This window comes from Eumetopias jubatus, unplaced genomic scaffold (genome assembly GCF_037043125.1).
Source record: "Eumetopias jubatus isolate StellerSeaLion01/CBP00866 unplaced genomic scaffold, mEumJub1_p1.0 scaffold_13, whole genome shotgun sequence".
Lineage (NCBI taxonomy): Eukaryota > Metazoa > Chordata > Mammalia > Carnivora > Otariidae > Eumetopias > Eumetopias jubatus.
In genome coordinates, this window is record NW_028274819.1 from 11860118 (window position 1) to 11883136 (window position 23019).

General features: G+C 39.4%; 2 protein-coding genes across 2 annotated transcripts; both read right to left on the reverse strand.

The window, feature by feature from the left end:
* Positions 1-8770: 8770 nt before the first annotated feature.
* Positions 8771-9706, reverse strand: LOC114215365 (olfactory receptor 4D11-like). Its single transcript, XM_028111336.1, has one exon. It carries the CDS (start codon positions 9704-9706, stop codon positions 8771-8773), a length of 936 nt encoding a protein of 311 aa, XP_027967137.1.
* A 7253-nt stretch (positions 9707-16959) lies between these two features.
* On the reverse strand, positions 16960-17988 carry OR4D6 (olfactory receptor family 4 subfamily D member 6). The gene has a single exon (XM_028111338.2). The coding sequence runs from the start codon at positions 17914-17916 to the stop codon at positions 16960-16962; it is 957 nt and encodes a 318-aa protein (XP_027967139.1). The 5' UTR covers positions 17917-17988.
* Positions 17989-23019: the final 5031 nt, after the last annotated feature.

The window sequence follows — 23019 nt, forward strand, 5'->3', positions numbered from 1 at the left end:
TAGCAACTTTCAAGTATATAGTAGTGTTAACGATAATCACCATGCTGTACATTAGGTTCCCAAAGGTTTTTCATCCTATAAATGGTAGTTTGTATCCTTTAACTAACATCTCCCCATTTCTCCCACCCCTCAATACCTGGAAACCACCACTTTACTCTCTTTGCATGAGTTCAGATTCCACATATAAATGAGATCATACAGTATTTCTCTCTCTGTCTGACTTATTTCACTTAGCTTAATGCCCTCGAGACCTATCCATGTTATCACAAATGGCAAGATTCCCTTCTTTTCTATGGCTGAAAATATTCCAGCGTGTGTGTGTGTGCATTTTTTCGTGTATACACATATTTATCCATTTATCCGATGGACACTTAGATTGTTTTCCTGTGTTGGATATTGTAAACAATGCTGCAATAAACATGGGAGTGCTGATACTTCTTTGAGATCTTGATTTTATTTCCTTTGGATATGTACCCAGAGATGGGATTGCTGGATCGTATGGTAGTTCTATTTTTTATTTTTTTGAGGAATCTCTATACTGTTTTCAATAGTGGCTGATCCAGTTTATATTTCCACTGACAGTGCACAAGGGTTTCCTTTTCTAAACATCCTTGCCAACACTTATCTCTTGTCTTTTTGATGATAGCCATCCTGACAGGTGTTGAGTGATATCTCATTGTGGTTTTAATTAGCACCTCTCTGATGTTTAGTGATGTTGAGCACTTTTCATGTACTTGTTGGCCATCTGTATATCTTGTTTGGAACAATTTCTTCAGTTCCTCTGCCATTTTTAAATCAGATTTTTTTTTTTTTGCTGTTGTGTTGTATGAATTCTTTATATATTTTAGATATTAGCCCTGTATGATTTGCAAATACTTTTTTTCCCATTCTATATGTTGTTTTCTTCATTTGTTAATTGTTTCTTTTGCTATGCAGAAGTTTTTTAGTTTGATGTAGTCCCATTTATTCATTTTTCCTTTTGTTGCTTGTGCTTTTGGTGTCCTATCCAAAATAATCATTGCTAAGACCAATGTCAAGGAGTTTTCTCGCATTTTTCTTCTAGGAATTTTATGGTTTCGGGTCTTATACTTAAATCTTTCATCCATTTTGGGGCGCCTGGGTGGCTCAGTTGTTAAGTGTCTGCCTTCGGCTCAGGTAATGGTCCCAGGATTCTGGGATGGAGTCCCACATCGGGCTCCCTGCTCGGCGGGAAGCCTGCTTCTCCCTCTCCCACTCCCCTTGCTTGTGTTCCCTCTCTCGCTATGTCTCTCTGTCAAATAAATAAATAAAATCTTAAAAAAAATCTTTCATCCATTTCAAGGTAATTTTTGTGAGTGATATAAGATAGGGATTTAATTTCATTATTATGCATTTGGTTATACAGTTTCCCTAACACCATGTATTAAAGAGACTATTGTTTCCTCATTGTATATTCTTGCCTCCTTTGTTGTAAATTAATTGATTATATATGCGTGGCTTTATTTCTGAGCTCTCAGTTTTGTTCTATTGGTTTATATGTTTGTTTTTATGCCAGTACTGTGCTATTTTGATTACTATAGCTTTGTAGTATAGTTTGAAATCATAATTGTGATGCCTCCAGCTTTGTTCTACTTTCTCATGATTGCATTGGCTACTAGGAGTCTTTTGTGGTGCCACATAAATTTTAGGATTATTTTTTTCTATTTCAGTGGAAAGTGCCTTTGGAATTTTGATAGGGATTACATTGAATCTGTAGGTCTCTTTGGGTACTATGGACATTTTACAATATTATTCTAATCCATGAGCATGGAATATCTTTCCATTTATTTGTATCTTCTTCAATTTCTTTCATTTATGTCTCGTGGTTTTTAGTGAATAGATCTTTTACCTCCTTAGTTAAATTTATTCCTAGGTATTTTGTTCTTTCGATGAAATTGTAAATGGAATTGTTTTCTTAATTTCTCTTTCTGATAGTTATCCTCTTTGCTGGTAGGTGGATTTTTTTTTTTCCAGTTTACTTTTCCACAGATGGAGCAATGTTTAATTCTCTGGTTTCCTCCTTTATTTCTATTTTTGGTCCTGAGCCTTTCCCTTCCTTTTCTGTGAGTTCTGTTTGCACTTAAGCAAGTTAAGTAAACTAAAGTAAATGTTTTCAAGAAGCATTTTAATGTGTGTATGCATGTTTAAATCAGGACTTTATTTCATGATATATGGTCTTTCATATTGCCTGAAATAGCTCTATTATATTTTCTCCATGGATATAGTTGTATATGGGAGACCAATGGTGTATGTAATTTTATTTTGTATGTAACAACCTAGTTTAATTCTTTTGTTATTTTCAATGATCTTTTGGTGAATTTTCTTTATATTATTTAAGATAATCCTCTCAATATCTGAGAATAATTTTTTCCTCTAATTTTTCAAAGTTTATATACTTTTTCATTTTTCTTGTTTTTAAATTGTAAGTAAATTCAAGTTTAATGACTTTGTGGTGAGAGTGGCTATCATTGTTTAGTTATGTATGGTAATGGAAATTATTTTAATGTTTAATCATTAGGTATACTGTTTGCTCTCTGGTTCTAATAGATATATTTTTTACCAAGATAATACAATTTTTCTGGGGTGCCTGGGTGGCTCAGTCAATTAAGTGGCTGCCTTTGGCTTGGGTCATGATCCCAGGGTCCTGGGGTCGAACCCCACATCGGGCTCCCTGCTCAGCTGAGATCCTGCTTCTCCATCTCCCTCTGTCTGCTGCCCTGCCTGCTTGTGCTCTCTGTCTCTCTCTCTCTCTCTCTCTCTCTCTGCCAAGTAAATAAATAAAATCTTAAAAAAAAGATAATGCAATTTTTCTTCAGTTCCTGGCTTTATAGGTGTTTTGCTCTTCAAGGAAGAACAAATTGTATTGTATTGAATATTTTCTGCATCACTGAAATAATCACATTGTTTCTCTTTTTAATCCGTTATTGCTGTGAATTGCATTAATAGTTCTCTTTGAAAAACAATTTTTTTTAAAGATTTTATTTATTTGACAGAGACACAGCAAGAGAGGGAACACAAGCAGGGGGAGTGGGAGAGGGAGAAGCAGGCCTCCCATGGAGCAGGGAGCCCGATGCGGGGCTCGATCCCAGGACCCTGGGATCATGACCTGAGCCGAAGGCTTAACGACTAAACCACCCAGGTGCCCCAAAAGTTCTCTTTGAATTTCGGGAATAAACCCTACTTGATGATAATTTGTCTTTGTTTTAGTTCATTGGTATGTAATTTGCTAAAGAGTAATAAGAACTTAACATTTTTGTTCAAAGATGTGATTTATATTAGATACACTATAGTACAAGATATATTAGGTGCCATTAACTAGTTTATAGATAGGGTTATGCCATTTTTATAGAATGAGTTAAGAACCTTTCTACAATTAGTTAAAAAATTGGAATTACTAGCTTTTTGAATATTTATTGAAAATCACTGACAAAGCAGCTTGGGCCTGGTGCCTTTTCAAAGGGTCTATTTTTGAAACCTTTTCAATTCATCATCGTCATCATCAAATCATCATATTGATCTATTAAGATTTTTCCCCCTTTCCTTTAGTCAATTTTGGTAACCCATATTTTCCATGGAAATTATATTCTCTCTTCCATCCTGTAAAAATTCAATACTATGTTTCAGTGCACTGAGTCTTTACTTCTTTCCCTTAGCAGGGTGCAAGTTCATAGATTACATTTGTTTGTATACTCGAGAGAATTGTCACTCTTGGATGTGCCTGGATATTTGGGGAACAAAAGGAGGGTTCCTAGAAGGGAGCATTTTATCAGATCCCTACAAGTATCTTTATGACTTCCAGAATGAGGAACTATAGCAATAGTATCTTTGGTCCCCTGAAGTGAGGACAAGTAGCAGTTTCAAACTTTCTTTTAACACCAAGAAACCGATAAACTATGTATAAATAATGTAATTTGTGTTATAGATGATCAAAATTTAGTCATAAAAATATGTTTTGTGTAGTGAGTTGATGACAGTCTTACGTATTCCTAAAGCACAGGGTTGACCAAATTAAACACGTTTGCTTTTTATCTCTCTTTGGAAAAGTGTTTGTGTGTGAGAGAGAGTGTGTGTGTACACATCAAGGACTGATGACTTACATATATATATTTTTAAGATTTATTTATTTATTATTATTTTTAAATTTAATTTTATTTTACTATGTTATGTCAGTCACCACGCAGTACATCAGTTTTTGATGTAGTGTTATTTATTTATTTGAGAGAGAGTGAGAGTGAGCAAAGAGAGGGAGAGGGAGAAGCAGATGCAGGGCTGGATCCCAGGACCCTGGGATCATGAGCTGAGCCGAAGGCAGATGCTTAACTGACTGAGCCACCTGGGTGCCCCTACTTATATCTTTAAATATTGAATTTCTTAAGTTCTAAGGTGAACCTTTCTTTTTAATATTTCTTTCTCCCACATTTTTAGAATCAGTAATAGAATTTTATTGCATCTAGGTATTACTTCAATGAAAGAATGTGTTCTCAATACTGTGCTGTACTTAATAAAGGAACACATAAAATAGATATTTCTGTAAGTGCCAGAACTACTGTGTTATTTCATTTAAAGAATATAATATACACACTATAGTGCAAGGGACACACTATGTAATGTCACAAGTATGAAAGGTGTTTTGAAGAGTGACAGAATTACATTGCATCTGGATAGTGTTTTTTCAAGGAACAAATGTATTCAACTCATGGGCAGAATTTAAAACATTCTGTAGTGTCACTAGTAAAAAAGATGTTTCTAAGACTGCCACTTGTATATATAAATAAGACCATGTTATTTCATTTAAAGATTGTGCTCATTACACTGTACTGCATTTAAAACAGCCTGTACTTGTTTGTTTTGTTTCTTAAATTCCACATATGCGAGAAATCATATAGTATTTGTCTTTCTCTGACTGACATTTCACTTAGCATAATACCCTCTAGCTCCATCCATGTTGTTGCAGATGGTTTTTCACATTTTATTTATTTATTTATTCAAATTTTTTATTATTTTTTAAAGATTTTATTTACTTGTTTGAGAGAGACAGGGAGAGAGAGAGCATGAGCAGAGAGAGGGAGAAGCAGATTCCCTGGTTGAGCAGGGAGCCGGACGCGGGGCTCGGTCCTAGGACCCCGAGATCATGACCCGAGCCAAAGGCAGATGCCTAACCAACTGAGCCATCCAGGCGCCCTGGTTTTTCATGTTTTAATGTCCCTGAAATTAAGATGTGTCTTTCCATCAATGAGTACATGTAACACGGTACTGCTTCATTTTTACAACATAGTTGTTATTAAAGTGGCATTTTCCAGTGGATGACCTTTTCAATCAAATATGGTATAGTCACCATGCAAAAATACTTGAAACTCCATCTCCGTGTCTCTTTTCATAAAGTATAGAAGCAGTTTGCTTGGTGTCAAATGGTCTCTCACTATTAATCAGTTACATGGGGGCATTTCAGAGGGTGTTAAATTAGATCTTTACTCCAGATTCAAATGTTTTATTCCATCCTATGCAGACTCCATGAAGAGGTGACAGGTTGGGACTGGCTTCTCTAGCCCAGTGCACTTGTACTTGAGATTTGGGCATGGGTGTGGTGCTCATGCCTGGACTCTTGGGAGAAGCATGTGACCACCCTCCCTTGGTTTTTTCACCTCCTGCTTCCAGCCCTTTTTCCTGGTACCCATCTTTCTATTCCTTTCCCTTTTCAGCTCTTACAGCCTCTTCATTTCCAAATGAAGTATTACCCTTGTATTGGTTTCCTTTTGCTGCTGTAACAAAATCACCACACATTTAGTGGCTTAAAACAACACCAATTTGTTGTCTTACAAATTCTTAGGTCAGAAATCTGACATGAGTGCCAACTGGCTAAAATCAAGGTGTTGGCAGGCTGAATTCCTTGCTGGAGGTTCTAAGGCAGAATCAATCCTCTTGCTTTTTCTAGCCTCTAGAGGCTAGCTACATTCCTAGGTTTGTGGATCTTCCCATTGTTTCAGCTAGCCATGTTAAGTCAAGTACCCCTCACATTGCATGACTCTGACCTCCTTTTCTGTCTACCTCTTCCACTGTTAAGGACTCTTGTGATTACATTGGGCCCTCCCAGATAATCAGGATTGTCTCCCTATTTAAAGTTCAGCTCATTAGCAACCTTAATTCCATCTGCACCCTTAGTTTCCTTTGCCATATAACATAGCACACTCACAGACTCTGGGGATTGGGATTTGAACATTTTGGTGGGGGAGACAGATTATTCTGCCTATTACAATCCCCTCTTATTTAGTTTTCGCATTTCATTCTGAAGTCTCCAAACTCTGAATGCTGAAAGGTTTTTATTTTATTTATTTATTTTTTTTTAAAGTTAATTTGTTGATTTTATTTTATTTTAAGATTTTATTTATTTATTTGAGAGAGAGAGAGAGACAGAGAGCACGAGAGGGAAGAGGATCAGAGGGAGAAGCAGACTCCCCGCCGAGCAGGGAGCCCGATGCGGGACTTGATCCTGGGACTCCAGGATCATGACCTGAGCCGAAGGCAGTCGCTTAACCAACTGAGCCACCCAGGTGCCCGCTGAAAGGTTTTTAGAAGATCATTTGGTAGTAAAATCTCATCTACCTGAATTAATTTTGTGGCAAAATTTGATCTGAGTTAGTGTGAGGCCATGCATGATTTTTATTGATTACTCTTAGTGGGACTATTTTTACATTTTTTTTCCTTTTATTTTTAAGATTGTATGTATGTATGTATGTATGTATGTATTTTATTTATTTTTAAAGAGAGAGAACATGAGCAAAGGGAGGAGCAGAGGGGGTGGGCGTGGAGGGGGAAAGAATCTCAAGCAGACTCTTCCCTGAGTGTGGAGCCCAATGCGGAGCTCAATCTCACAACCCTGAGATCATGACCTGGAAACCAAGAGTCTGACGCTTAAGCAACTGAGCCACCCAGGCACCCCTACTTATACATTTTCTTACAGAAATATTAAAGTGTGGATATGAGGTGCTCCCCATGGGAGAAATGATGTAATATATAATACATGCACTATACTATGTTTTTAAAGTCGAAGAAACTCCAAATTCCAAAGCCTATTTGGTCCTAATAAATTAAAATAAAGGAATGTGGTCCTGTATTATTATTATTATTATTATAATTAACCTGTAGTTACATTTCCATGAACCTCTTTCCTTACTCAGTTTTACTAGGTCCCATGCTCCAGAGAAGGAGAGAGGAGAGAAGAGGAAATACATCCCATGCTTCTGTATACAATTACCAGGCATCCTGAGGGGCTGTCTGGACATATTCAGAGCACAGGTTTATTGGAACTCTAAATGAATTTGTACATTCATTTGCCTTGAGTGTTGCAAAACATTCAGTTGCCCTGGGATGTTTATCTTCAGTTGTGTACATGGTTCTCAACAAACGTTTTTGGATCTAACACTTGATTTGGTGATTTTATAAAGACATATATTGATGCTCAGACTTTGAGTATAAGATTATAGTACACTCTGATTTAGCCATTTCAATTTCCTTTGGCTTCCACGAGGAAGTATCTATTTAGAAAATAAAGTCAGTTTTATTTATTTATTTTTGTTTTTTGAAAATACTTTATTTATTTATTTGACAGAGAGAGACACAGTGAGAGAGGGAACACAAGCAGGGGGAATGGAGGGGGAGAAGCAGGCTTCCGCGGAGCAGGGAGCCCGATGCGGGGCTCGATCCCAGGACCCTGGGATCATGACCTGAGCTGAAGGCAGATGCTTAACGACTGAGCCACCAGGGGCCCCAAAGTCAGTTTTAAATACTAAAAGACAAGATTAAGTAGGATTTGGCATCTACTTACATTCATTTCATTCCATTCCACAGATTCAACCAACATTTACAGCTTTTTACAGGTCAGGCACTATTCTAGACACTGGGAATATAAAGGAAAACCAGATCTAGTAACATGGAGTTTTATGGGGTATTTTAATACACTGTGGTAAGGGAAATGATAAGGGAATGCACATCGGAAAAATAAAAGTATTTATTGGGTTGGATACAGCTTTTTCTTTTTTCAGCTATCAAACTAGCTTATGCCTTAGGCGGTGGTATGAACAGTAGGACAGACTGTTCTGGATTCTTGCCGTTGTTGTGTTTGTGCAGTCTGATTTTGTAAGGCCCCAATATTTAAGTGCCAGGTCACATCCAATTCTGACAAAGTCACAGGAAGTAAAAGGCAATGGAAATCCTTAAAAGCTAAGTCTTTATGTATCCTGGCTGGTTGTGGGGGTTGTGCCAGTGTATTTTACAGGTGAATTGATTAAAAAGGTCCAAAGTTGCTGACAAAGCAGAGGTGATAGAGAAGAATGTTTACAAGCGGTATTTGATACACAGTATATACTTAATAAATAGTCATAGGGTAACTATTGCTGGACTGGGACCTAGCAGCTGGAGCCCTGCTATGTTGAGATAGATGTCCCTGTTGCCTACTGCATGTGTGGACATCGCAGTGCTATCCTTCACCCTGTTGCTGGGACACCCAAGACCTATTATATTTCACATTTATACCCTGCTTGCTGTCAGTTGCTCTTCAAGTACTGTGTTCTTTCTGTTTAACTTCCTGTCGGTGTTCTTTCTCAATACCAGTGTTTCAGGTCACTGATTCTTTGTGTCTGTGCCATCCTGCTATAGTTAATTGTCTATGCATGGTTGAGCCCAATATGTGACAGCGAATATTTTTAAGAACATATTTCCATTATGTTTGTATCTTGATCGACAGTCTATAATGAGGTTATCCCCTTTCAGAAAACATAAGTCTTCTCCTCAGTCTCCTCATGGATGACTTCATCTCCTGGTTCCTTAGGGTATAGATCATGGGGTTCAGGACAGGGATGATGACCGTTAAGGTGATGGAGACAGCTCTGTCCATGGGGAGGGCAGTGAAGGGCCGGGCATAGACATAGATGCAGGGCACAAAGTGCAGAGTCACCACAGTGATGTGGGCTGTGCAGGTGGAGATGGCTTTCCTCCCGCCCTCTCCAGCGTGAGTCCTCAGCATCATCAAGATGACTGTGTAGGACACAAGGAGGAAGACAAACCACAGGGTAGTGAGAAGACCGTTGTTGGAAATCATTAAGATCTCAAGAGCAAATGTGTCGGTGCAGGCGAGTTTGAGGACCTGGGGGACATCACAGTAGAAGCCAGCAACGACATTAGGTCCACAGAAGGGGAGGGGCAGCAACAGGAAAATCTGCACGATGGAGTGAACAAAACCCCCCACCCAGGAGGCCACAATGAGGGCAGTGCATCGCCCCCTACTCATGATGGTCACGTAGTGCAGGGGCTTGGAGATGGCCATGTAGCGATCAAAGGCCATGACAGAGAGAGAAAAAAGGTCTGCCCCACCGATAAGGTGGAAGAAGAACATCTGAGTGATGCAACCGTTGAAGGAGATGGTCTTTGTCCTTGACAGAAGGTCCACGAGGACCTTGGGAGCAGTGATGGAGGAGAAGCAGATGTCCAAGACTGAGAGATTGCGGAGCAGGAAGTACATGGGGTTGTGAAGGCGGGACTCACAGGTCACGGTGACCATGATGGCAACATTTGCTAACACAGTTGTTACATAAACTACAGATAAAAAGAAAAATAAGAGCAAGCTCAGCTCTTGAGACTGGGTAAGTCCACAAAAAATAAATTCAGACACCCTGGTATGATTTTTCATGGCCATTGGGTGATATTTCTTCCTCCATGTACAGCTTTGAAAGAAACAATAATATTGCTGAGGCATTGAAATCAAGCAAAGATTTATCTCTTACGTGGAAATTGAACATGCATAAATATAGTTTTAATCATATATCTTATTCTTTATGAACCTGCTGTGTTACCTGGGGAAGTCACTCAGTTCTAACTTGCTTCAGCTCCCTCCTTAGCCCAAAATGTGGGTTGAGCTAGATCATTCGTTTCCCTACTGTACTTACCGGGGCCTTTGGCATCTGTTAAAATCCAACCCTAGACAGACAGGACCGAAGGGGCTGTTTCTGAGTTGGACTGATGGAGAAAAAATTCTTGTCGTTTCATCCCAATCCTAGTTGTTAAAACAAAGTTAAACTTGGATATTGTAATTGAATGTCATACACATTTAAAGTCTTGCAATGGTGCTTTAAGTATCAATGTAGCATGTGAAAGGCGTTGTACAGACAGGTAAAATTTTTTGAGTATTGTGATGTGATAACAGCACCTCTTCATCTTTAACTTGAAATCAAAACTATCAGATTTTATTTTTGTATAACTTAAGGAAGGTGAATTTAGGGGACTAGAAGACTCTAAATGGGCTTCTCCAGATCCAGTGATGTGAGTGTAACCAGTTTGTTGGGATTTTATGGCTAAAATTATATTTGTGTATATAACTTTAATCTGTAAATTGTAATAAATATATTTGCAGTTATTAAATGTTACATGATATTTTGGTTCAAAAAAAAAAAAAATCCACCCCAGAGGTTGTCGAGGAAGAGAACTAAGGAAGGCTTCATGGAAGGAGCTGTGGGCTCCCTACACCTCCATGAATGGGAGCACCTCTGATTTTATTCTCATTCCACTTTGTTTCTATGCCTTAAAAGCCATTGGAATAAACCAACCCTCATAGGCCTTCCAGTGACACCATGAATGGGATTGATTTGAACAGCGTGTTATAGTTTTAAAAGCACTGCACACCTAATTACCATCAATTTTTCTAATATCCCTCTGAGGTTAGAGGGGAAGGTATTAGCATTCCCATGTCAATTAACACCAAAACTGAAAGAGAGTGAACTCAATAAACATTAAGCCAATTTTCCAAGGTCATATGGAAAATCAGTGGCGCAGGAAAGGTAACACAAGTCTCTTCTTAGTTCTAGAATCTTTCTGCTCTTCCACACTGCCTGCCAGCTGCAGAATCTATAAATCCAAGAATAATTTGTATAAAAGACTCTTTACAGAATTGTCCTAGTCCTTTCAAGAGTGGGTTTCATCAACCCCTTCATTTCTTCTCTCCACGACCAAGGAATTTTAGACCACTGCCCTTCTATATCTTTTAGAAATGACAAGATTTTTTTTTTCAACTTTAAAAAATTTCATTTCATCAATACCCAGAGGTCGGGGTTTAACACAAAGATGACAAGGATGGTACCAGAGATGGTTCTGTTCACAAAGAAGACAGCAAAGTCCAGGCATGCATACGTAGAGAAAGGGCATGAAGTACAAGCCTACCACAGAGATGTAGGCGATGCAGGTACACCCTTCCTATAAAACCTGAGGAGTTTCTGATGAGCTTAGGACTTGCATTGCCTAACAGGGTACAGATCAACACCCAATGGAACAATGGTAGCTCCCTGTCCCTGGAGGCCCATAGGTTCTCTTAACTATAGAGTCCTGTTTGGGAAGGAAGTGGCAGATCCAACTTAGAGAATTTTTAATTCATGCTAGTTTGCCTGTGGGAGTCAGGAGTGAGCAATATTTTATTGCTTGAGGGTCAATTTTGAAAAAAATGAAGTCCCAGGGAAGTTTAATTGACATGCAGAAGGACATAGAGAAAGCTAGTGGTGAAGTTTAGCTTTCAGCACAATACATATTCCACTCATGCCATTTTAGTAATTTCTGAGAAGATTTACGATGGTGGCAGTGGTGACAAAGTTAACTCCGAGGAAAAAGCCATCTTCAGCCTAAGCATCTGTCTGAGCCATCTGGCACCACCATCTAGGTGGTCCCCAGAACGTGCCCACTTGGGAAGCATCACTCTTGGTCTGTGTAGAAACAAGCTTTGAGAGCCTTAAGAAATTATGTGGATAAATAACCCCCAGTCACACATTACAGCTCCTTTGCTCTGAAGAATATGACCACTTGCCTTGTTTCCTCTGTTTATTCTGTCTCGGTGAGCACAGTGGCCTCCACAGCAGGTACTGATAGGCAGCATGTTTTATCCAAAAGACTTCTACTGAGCCACTCACATTGAAAGGAACCAGGACACTGTAAAAACTATCCTGAGGATTCTACTTTCTTCACCTCTCCCAGTGGGTCCCCTTCTCTTCCTCCTCAGTTAACCCCTTATTATTTCTCCTTAGATCATTGCAAGTTTCCTAACTGGTTTCCTTTCCTTCAGTGTAGTTTTCTCTAATTCATCCTGTCTGTTTTTTCCAGAAATGTAATTACAAGTCACAAATGGGACCATATATTCATTTGTCTGAAAATCTTTAATGTCTACAGAATATTGCCTATTGTCTACAGAATACCATATATTCATTTGTCTGAACAGAATATTGTCTATTGTCTATTGTCTACAGAATAAAGATTAAACTCCTGTTGGTATTGTCTGGCCCCTGTTTCCTCGATCCTCTGTTTCAGGTATTTAAATGCAAATTTTTGCTAGCCCACACCTTTGGATCTGTGTTCCTGCGGCTTGCTCTACCCACCATGCCCTCCCCACTTCCAGAAACTCCTATTTATCCACCTTCACAGACACTGATCTTTCAACACTCAGGTTCAGAGCCTCCTATTCTGTGAAAACTTTCCTGACACCCCTTTGGGACTCATCATTCTCTGCACTGACTTCTCTTCTGGTAGTTGTAACAGATCGTTCCATCTAAGTTCTTACATGTCTGTCTCTCCTTAGTTCAGTATAATTTCCCTATTACCCCTCAAGTTCATCCTGCCTGCTCAGTGTTTCATTCATCCTAACATCACCAAAGCTTTACCTAGTTTGGTAGGTAAAGTGTTAGGTGCTCAAAAAATGTGTTTTTTTTGTTTTTTTAATTAATGAATAAACCTACCTGGTAAGTGTTCATCATGACTTATAAGCATTGGCATTGGAATGAGGGTGAGTGAGAAGGATCTTGACAAACACAGGCTAAGCAACTCTTTTGTTAATGTCCTTGACTTGACCTCAGGGGTACCAGATAGAGATGCATTTCTGATCCAGGCTATAAAATAGCTTTGTGACCTTGAGAAAGTCATTCGTCTCTCTGCCTCAGATCCTCAGTTGTAAAATAGTGTGATAGGGTGTGGAACAATGTTAAGGGCTTTGGAGTAGGGCATACCTGGACTGGAATTCTGCCTCTTCCTTCTTTTTTACCTGGAGCAAGTCCTCTATTTTCCTTCAGTTTCCTCCTCTGTAAACTAGGAAGCATAATACTTACTTCATTGGGTAGCATAAAGAGCAACTACGATTATGTCTGTAAAGTTCCCAGCACATAGTAGGCATTCAATTAACTTGATTTCTTTCCCTATCCCCTGAAAACAGGATCTTCCCTGGTTGTCATGAAGAGTTATTTAAGAAGACGTTGGCAGAATGTAAAATGCTATTCAGTAGAACAGCTTCCCTTTGAACCAATTTGCTTGTTTGTGTTTCAATGAACTTGTGTGGGTTAACCAAGTGGGTCAGAGGTTTCAGTGCTAGACCATCGGGTTTGGGAATAAAGCTGGCTCTGGGTCAAAGGCAAAAGATACTCAGTGAATCATGGGCAATGTGTGGATATGGGGCTGCCTTTGAAACTTCTACAGCTTTTTTTTTTAAAGATGTTATTTATTTATTTGACAGAGAGAGAGCGAGAGAGAGAGAGCGAGCACCAAGCACAAGCAGAGGGAGAGGGAGAAGCAGGCTCCCCACCAAGCAGGGAGTGCAATGCAAGGCTTGATCCCAGCACCCTAAGCCAAAGGCAGATGCTAAACTGACTGAGCTACCCAGGTACCCCCAAACCTCTACAGTTTTTAAGGGAATTTAGGGCATTTTAGAATGATGTATTTTTAAGGGAACACCCATCCTGTGTAAAAATGCTCTGTGATCCCCATGTACAGACCCTAAGCTGGAATAAAATCTCCTTAAATGCAATTCCGTTGTTCTACCAAATACCAGCTGCTTTCTCTTTAAGCATGCTGACCCCATGTCTGTGGCTCCTTCTTAGAAAGACATTCCTCCTTTCCCAATATTTAACATCCACATCATTTTTCTCTCACTAAAGAGAGAGCTATTTTTGCAGTATCTAATGCACTGGGTACATTTTTCATGCTTATCGTATTCATGCATAATCCACAATGTCTCACACTGACAGGTCCATGTCCTTACCTAAACCTTTGGTGTCCAACCAGAAATTCGCACCATCTGAGACTGGGTGGGTGGGTGTCAGTGTATATGATGCTGGGGAACCATCATGTTAGAAGGTCAGGTGCATCTCAAGATTAGAGAACACTAGACTTCAAGGTCTTCTCTTCCACCTTCACATTGGAAAGGGCAGACTCAGGGAGTTGTGTCATCATGGCTCTTCTGCTTGCCCCTGTCACATGCACTAGTCCCTCAGGCCCAAGCCTAAATACAAGAATTAGCAAAGGGAATTTTACTGGGCATGAGTGTGGAAAGAGAACAGACCTTCTTTGATCATGTTGGAGTTCCAGTGGGGGTTATTAAACAGTTTCCAAGTCATTGCTGCATGCAAGTCCACACATACACACATGCATACATACACACACAGATGCCCACGTTTCTGTTTTCTGAATTCTTGTAAAACACCAGAAGGCATAAATCTATCTGTTCTGTGATTCTCTGAGTTTTAGGGAAACATATTAATAGAAACATCTAATGTCATATGATCATTCATTCTCAATGTGAGCAACATGCCCAAGGGGACAAAAATTGGTTCTTGGGGGCCAAAAAAATCTTAGATATTACAATGCTGTGTGGCCCTTCAAAGAATTTCAGTACATAAAAAGATATGCTGTATATCTTTGGTATTAAATTTTCTTAGGGTGGGGCGCCTGGGTGGCTCAGTCAGTTAAGCGTCTGGCTTCGGCTCAGGTCATGACCCCAGGGTCCTGGGATTGAGCCCCGCATTGGGCTCCCTGCTTAGTGGGGAACCTGCTTCTCCCTCTCCCTCTGCCTGCAGCCCCCCCCCTCCGCTTACTCTCTCTGTGTTAAATAAATAAATAAAATCTTTAAAGATTTTTTTTCTTGTGGGAGAGCAATTAGGAAAAATATCTAATAAAGTTCCTTGGAGGGGGACAGTAATTTTTAAAAATTTGAGAAGCACGGACATATGATTAAAAGTCTTGGCCTAGCCTCTTCCATAAGTGGCCTGAAGTGACCTCTGAAAATTGTTCACTATTCACTTGACCCAGAAAACCCTACAAAATCATGCAAATCTTCATGTTCTCTTTAAGAACACACATAAAACTACCCAGGCCATCAAGGGGTATGCATATCTGAAAAACCACCAAGTAAGTATCTGAAGGATGTCACTTTGCAGAAACAATGTGTGCCATACTGTTGCTATAATGGTAGAGTTGGTCGGTGCGCCCAGGCCAAATAGTGGGGCGGGATACAGGGTCGGTGGCCCAAAAGGAGTACTGAATTTTTACTGTACATGCTTAAAAATGCAGAGTCATGGTGACCCTAAGGGTTTAGATGTAGGTTCTCTGGTCACTGAGCACATCCAGGTGAACAAAGCTCCCAAGATGTGGCATGGAATTTTCAGGGCTCATGGTCAGGTTAACCCACACATGAGCTCTCCCTGCCCCTCTGAGTTGCTTCTTACTGAAAGAGAGAAGGTTTTTCCTAAACTAGAAGAGGAGGTTGCACAGAAGAAAAAGATATCCCAGAAGAAACTAAAGATAAAACCCTTATGGCCTGGGAGTAAATTCTGTATAAAATAAAAACAAAGGTAAAAAAAAAAAAAAGTCTTGGCCTAATGTCTCTGTCTTGTAGGATTCAGAGAAGATCACATTTATGTGTCACTTCCTAGGACCTTTTAATGCGTCATAACAATTTACAAAAAATTGTTCTGTATGTTAGAATATTCTGATTTACTGTATGTTGCTTTTTTACTAATTGATTTCTGAATGACAATTGTAGACTGGAGGGTGGAATGTGACATGAGCATAGGGAGTGAAGAAACATTTATTGTCTTTCTACATATTAAATTCTGTGGAATTCTTCTTTGGAGAGACATGGATTACAACACCGACCCAGTGGCTATTCCTAAATGACCCTGCATATGATAGGTTTCTTCCCTCTCCTGGTACACAAAACGGGTATTGAGTGTGTGAAAAGGTATCTCTTAGGTATTTTTGTTGTTGTTCTAAGTGACTTCTCTTGAATTGTCAGGCATTCAAAGACAAAACCTATAGATTTGCTCCAGCTATAAAAGCTCTGAGGGTGAAATGGGGAGAGAAGAGGGGGAAGAAGAAAGTTCAGGTTAACATAAAATAATTTACCATGGTGGAATTTGTGCAGATATATCCCCAAACCATACAAGCACTTTTGAGGTTAATTTCCATGGGCAAATTAGTAGAATGGACCTGAGAAGAGGAAATTCTTGGTCCATGTGTAGATTTGTCCATGTATATATCCGACTGAACACGTTTAAAACATTTTTTCTCTTTTCACTAGTTGGTGAAATATATTGAAGATTCTGTATTCAGAATATTAAATCAAGAAGTGATTTTAATAATTAACTGGAAATACAGAGTCATTAGAGAGCACGTATGAAATAAACACATCCATAATCTCCACATGTGCATATTTAGGATTAGAGGGATAGACGATAGGGAACGTGGATTGCGTGCCTGATTAACGCCACCAGTGGTGCTAATCTTCAGAACCACCATCCTCTCAACATTTATCATTCTTCATCCTCATGAACACCTTGTGAACGGACAATGTCATTTCCATATTGCAGGGCGTAAAACTCATGTAAAATATGTTGGCAGAGAATCACAGATTACACCAAAATAGCATTAGGTAATTGATTTCCATCTTCTACCCACTGCTTCTCCCAAGTTCACAAGCCCAATAGCTCATGTTCAATCTCTTCTCTTCCTTTTGTTGTTAGATTCCTGCTAAGAGAGTTGAACAGCTAGGAGGATATATAGAAATGACTGGTGAGAGAGCTAGCCATCCGTTGCCTCAGGATAGCAGTTCGAGGAACCCAGATCATAGATTTCCAGTCTCCATGTGAGTGCTCACCCCAGCTTACTGCTCTCAGAAGGCCCAAGCCTTCTCTGCAGTCTTTTCATGGCTGACCTCATCTCCTGGTTCCTCAGGGTGTAGATCATGGGGTTCAGCATGGGGGTAATGACCGTGTTATTGATGGACACAGCTGTGTCCATGGGCAGTGTAGTGAAGGGTCTGCAGTAGATATAGACGCAAGGCACGAAGTGCAAAGTCACCACGAGGATATGGGAGGTGCAGGTGGACAGGGCCTTTTTCCGCCCCTCCCCAGAGTGAGATCTCAGCATCGCCAGAATGACGGTGTAAGACCCCAGGAGCAGGAGGAACCACAGCAGGGTCACCAGCCCATTGTTAGAGATCATGAGAAGCTCCAGGGCAAAGGTGTCTGTGCAGGCCAGCTTAACCACTTGGGGCACGTCACAGTAGAAGGCTTCTAGGATGTTGGGGCCACAGAAGGGGAGCGGGAGCATCAGAATTATCTGGACAATTGAGTGCAAACCACCGCCCACCCAGGAAGCCACCACCAAACCCACCCACACCTCTCTCCTCATAATGGTCACATAATGCAGGGGCTTGGTGATTGCAAGATATCTGTCATAGGCCATCACAGAGAGGAAGAAAATGTCTGCCCCACCAGCGAAGTGGAAGAAGAAGATCTGTGCCATGCAGCCATTGTAGGAGATGGTTTTCTTCTCTGATAACAGGTCCACCAGGAACTTGGGAACAGTGACAGATGAAAAAACAATGTCCAGGACTGACTTGTTCCGCAGCAAAAAGTACATAGGAGCGTGAAGGTGGGACTCACAGGTGATGGTCACCACAATGAGGGCATTGCCTAGCACGGTTGCTACATACACAGCAAGGAAGACCACAAACAAGAACAATTCTAGCTCTTGGAAGTGAGTGAGTTCCAGGAAGACAAATTCCTTCACATTGGTATGGTTGCTCTGGCCCATGGTGCAGACCATTCTCCTCCAGGTCTACCTTGGGAGAAGGTACATTAGGGTTAGGAGTAGAGTGTCGTGAGGGGACAGCATCATTTATTGTATATTCTTTTAAGGCTCTCTTGAGCATCCAGATCATCATGACTACGCAGAAAAACTGCACTATGGTCTCCCCTTCTGTGGCCAGGAAATTCTTTTTTTTTTTTTAAAGATTTTATTTATTTATTTGAGAGAGAGAGAATGAGAGATAGAGAGCACAAGAGGGAAGAGGGTCAGAGGGAGAAGCAGACTCCCTGCTGAGCAGGGAGCCCGATGTGGGACTCGATCCTGAGACTCCAGGATCATGACCTGAGCCGAAGGCAGTCGCTTAACCAACTGAGCCACCCAGGTGCCCGGCCAGGAAATTCTTTACCCTGATGATTCTTCTTTCCTATTGGAAATACCCTGAGTGGACAGCAAGAGCCATCATACTCCGATGCCTTTCCTCTGACAAGAGTGAGATGGCAAGACTCTGGTCATTGGACTAATGGCTTGCCTTATGTCCTGCAAGAGTAGCTTCCTCACATGTATGCAGGGCTTTATACTTTACCAAAGGCTTTCACCGGCAGCATCTCATCTTGATTTTCATTCTCATGATGTCTCTGTGGGGTCTAGAGAGTGGTTATGATCATCTCCATGTTATATTGGAGAAGCTGAAGCTTAAGGAGAAGTTAATGTCTTGCCCACATTTGCACAAGTGCAAAGTTAGTCAGTGGCAAATCGAGGATTCAAATCCAAATAGTTTTTTGGACTTGACAAAGACCAAATGTTAATTGGGCTCCTCTGAGCCCTCTTTTCAACTAGGCCTGGATCTTGGCTTTCTGTGTCTTTACTTGCTGAGAATTCTGCTAAATCAGTTTAGCAAGAAGCCCCTACCCTTGACGTCTGAATTCCTTGGTCTTGATGTGTCCTTTTCATAATTTTCCATCCGCTGACCCCCTCACTCTGCTCATTGGCTATAAATCCCCACCTATCCTTATTGTATTTGGAGTTAAGCTTAATCTCTTTACTTTATTGCAATCATCTTGACCCCTGTTGCAATAGTCTTGAATAAAATTTGTCTTGCCATTTTAAACAAGTGTCCAGTGAATAATTTTTGTTTAACAGATTCCAGAGGCTTTCTCCCTATACCATTCTGCCAGATGAGAGAGTCTGGAACTTAACTTTGGTTTACCAGAATTATAGTGGGTAGATAAGGCTTAAGTGGTTGATCAAATAGTCTGCTACTTAATCCTCACCTCCTCCTTTAAAGGAAAAGAAGAATCAGGCCCTGATAAGTAATCATCTGGGCACTCAGAGACACTTGGACCTCACTGGGCCTACAGGGCTCTTGATAGAGGGTAGAGCTGCAGTCTTTGTTCAGAGCACATGCAGGTATTATGGACAGACTGTTAAAGATTCAGAGGTGACTTAATCCAAAACTCCTCACTTTAGGGGTGAACAGAGAAGATCGTTTCTTTTCTTTCTTTCTTTCTTTCTTTCTTTCTTTCTTTCTTTCTTTTCTTTTTCTTCTTTTCTTTCTTTCTTTCTTTCTTTCTTTTCTTCTTTCTTTCTTTCTTTCTTTCTTTCTTTCTTTTCTTTCTTTCTTTCTTTCTTTCTTTCTTTCTTTCTTTCTTTCTTTCTTTCTTTCTTTCTTTCTTTCTTTCTTTCTTTCTTTCTTTCTTTCTTTCTTTCTTTCTTTCTTTCTTTCTTTCTTTCTTTCTTTCTTTCTTTCTTTCTTTCTTTCTTTCTTTCTTTCTTTCTTTCTTTCTTTCTTTCTTTCTTTCTTTTTCTTTCTTTTTTAAAGATTTTATTTATTTATTTGACAGAGAGAGACACAGCGAGAGAGGGGACACAAGCAGGGGCAGAGGGAGAGGGAGAACTGGACTCCCTGCTGAGCAAGGAGCCCGATGCAGGACTCGATCCCAGGAGACTGGGATCACGACCTGAGCCAAAGGCAGACACTTAACAACTGAACCACCCAGGCGCCCTGTTTATTTTTCAAGAACCAGTCTGACTTGGTGAAAGAGAATTTTTTTTTAATATTCAAGTACTTTTCTGTTTCTTTTTTGTTTCTCATGAAAACACTTAAGATCTACCCTTTTAACAAATTTCAAGTATACAATAAAGTATTTTTAACTGTAGTCACCATGCTGTACATTAGATCTCCAGAACTTACTCATCTTGCGTAACTTAAATGTTGTGCTCCTTGACCGACACCTCCCAACTCCTGCTCCCTCCAGCCCCTGGTCACCACCATTCTACTCTCTGCTTCTATGAGTAGAGCATGTTATGCAAATGAAATAAGCCAGACACAGAAAAACAAGTTCTGCATAATCTCACTTATATGTGGATTCTAAAATAGACTAATAGAAAGAGATTTTTAACCAGGTTTGATGATTCAAACCTCAGGGATTTTCTACTATTGCTATATTATAGCAAAATAGGTTTGTTTGTTTTCTTAAAATCAGATATTTGGCCATCAGAGGACAAAACTCTTTTCAATAAGAATATCAGTGTGTCCAAGGACAGATAAGTTTTAAAAATTCAAATAGTTGAGATGACTAAAATCCAGTTCAACAATAGAAAATAGATAGTCTTGGTAGCTGCAGGAATGACATTATATTTGAAGAGAACAGGCTAAGAAAGAAAAGAGTAAACCAGATGAAAGAAGAAGCGAGCACTTTCCCTGAAATAAAAGCATAACAAAGCATCCTGCAAACAACCTATTTCTTGATGTTTCTTTTTCCAGTTCTGTTATAGTTGAGAGCTTTTTATGATTTAACTTGAGGGGTTGGGATATATAAAAAGCCTCTGGGAGCACCTGGGTGGCTCAGGTCATGATCTCAGTCAGGGTCATGGGATGGAGCCCTGCAATGGGCTCTGTGCTCAGCAGGGAATCTGCTTAGGATTCTCTCTCCCTCTCCTTCAGCACCCCCTCCCCAAATAAATAAATACATCTTTTAAAAAAGCCTCTGAAATAAACTTCTCTGTCGATTTTCCTAGATTCCATATATACTTTTCACTGGAGCCTTTTAATTCCTGTTGAAAATTGAATTTTTTCTTAAAAGGTTTTTTTTTTTTTTAATATGATCTGATAGGAATCTATGCCAGCATCCAGGAATAACATTACCTAAAACTGGCACTCTGGAGTTTTTTAGTGCCACCTAACAAATAGAAAGCCTTGCAAATGGTATTCTGTATTCAGAATTATGTTATTGTCTTTAACAGGGGTATCTAAAAAGGAGAGCCCACCTTAAGACAGTATTAAGGGCAGGATCTATTCAGTGTCCCTATTTGAGACCACAAGGGAAACATTTGTCCTAAACCCCAGTGTAAGGGAGCGCTCCCCTGGGAAACCAGTAAGATTCTTCCTCATAGACAATGAAGACTATGTACTGGACCATTTCCCCTTACTTTGTCTTCCATATACTCAAAACATATATGTGGCTTAATTTCCTACTCCATACTTTTTCAAGTGTAGTCTCTTAACAGTTTCTTACCTACATTTTATTGTTTTAGTATGTGTGTTTTGTTGCTGTTGCTCTAAGATCTCCCTAATCCTTTGTAGAATGCAATGGGTAAATACATTGACTACTAAGGTAGAGAATGGTTTTCTTAAGTATATGGCAACCAGGCAGGTCGAGAATAAGCATTGGTCATTAGGGCTAGACTGGATTGGGGGTTGCTAGCCAGGCGAGCATAACAATCTTGGGAGACAGGGGTTGGAGAGGGAATATGGAAACTAGGGGTGGGTGGGTGGCATTGGGAGTCAAGCTTATAGAATATATTTAGGTGAGGGGTCACAAAACTCATACATTGACCTCTTCAGTTTGCCTAGTTGGGCTCTAATTACTATTTTCAAATAATGCTGCCCTCAACATTTTGTAAATACATTTTCATGTGCATCTGGACTTACTAGGTCAAATAATATGTTAGTTTTCTAGTTTTAGCTGATGATTAAGGTATTGTAAAGAAGCAGCCCATTTCTTGTAGTGTTTGAATGTTTGATTTCTTTTTCTTTTTGTTTGATTTCTTTTTAGAGGTAGATGCTATGAGCTGAAAGAAATTATATTACTTTTTAACTTCTCATGGGAATAGAAGACTGAAGATTTTGTCATCTTAGTAATATAAATGTCAAAAAATTAATTAAAATATTAGAAAGAAGTTTAACTAAATGTTTTTATAATTTTGGGGGTAGAGGACTTTGAAGAATAGCACCAAAGATTATTAGATTTGACTAAATAAAAATAGGAAACTTTAATGTTCAAAAGCATGAAAAATAAGTTAAAAAGAAATGGAAAACCTGGGAAAATATATGTAAAAAACATAATACCAATAGGCTTAATATCTTTGATGTATAAAGAACTTTTTTGTCAATCAGTAAGAAACAGATAGCTACTTTAAAGCAAAAATGGGTCGTAATTCACAGAGAAATGCAGTTGGTCAGTCCACATATGAAAAGTTGGTCAACGCCATAGTGGTTGGTGGGATTGTATACAAAAGGACAAACTTTCTGGGGTCATTCTGGAAATATGTGTCAAAACTTAAAATATGAAAATCCTTTCATGCAGTAATTCTACTTTAAGAATTTATGCTAATGTGTTAGTGCTTACTATCGTAAGTACAAAAAAAAGTTGATCATAGAGGAAATTAGAATTTAAGTTAATGTCTGATACATAAAATTGTTTCAGTAAATTATGGTACAGTAGAACAATCTAGTACTACAGTCATTTAGATTGATAATGTAGAACTTATAGACATGGTAATATTCCCTTTCAGTGATAGATTGAAACACTGAATGTATCATATAATGTTATCTTGGGGGAAAAAAATCTACATGCCTGGAAGAAATCTGGAAAGATAGCACAATGGTAGCAGCCAGTACCTGTGAGTAATTGGGTTTTGGTAATTTTACTTTAAGAAGATATTCTATTGTGTCCAATTAAAAAAATTTTTAAATGCCTTCTGATTTTGGGAAAAAAAAACACCTCACATATTTACAACTTGAAGTAGATTTCCCCATTAATTTGAACTCTGATATTATGCCTCTTGTATTTTCCTCTTCCTTTTCTGTAAAATTGTCTTGAGAAAGGTGAGTTCTTAAGA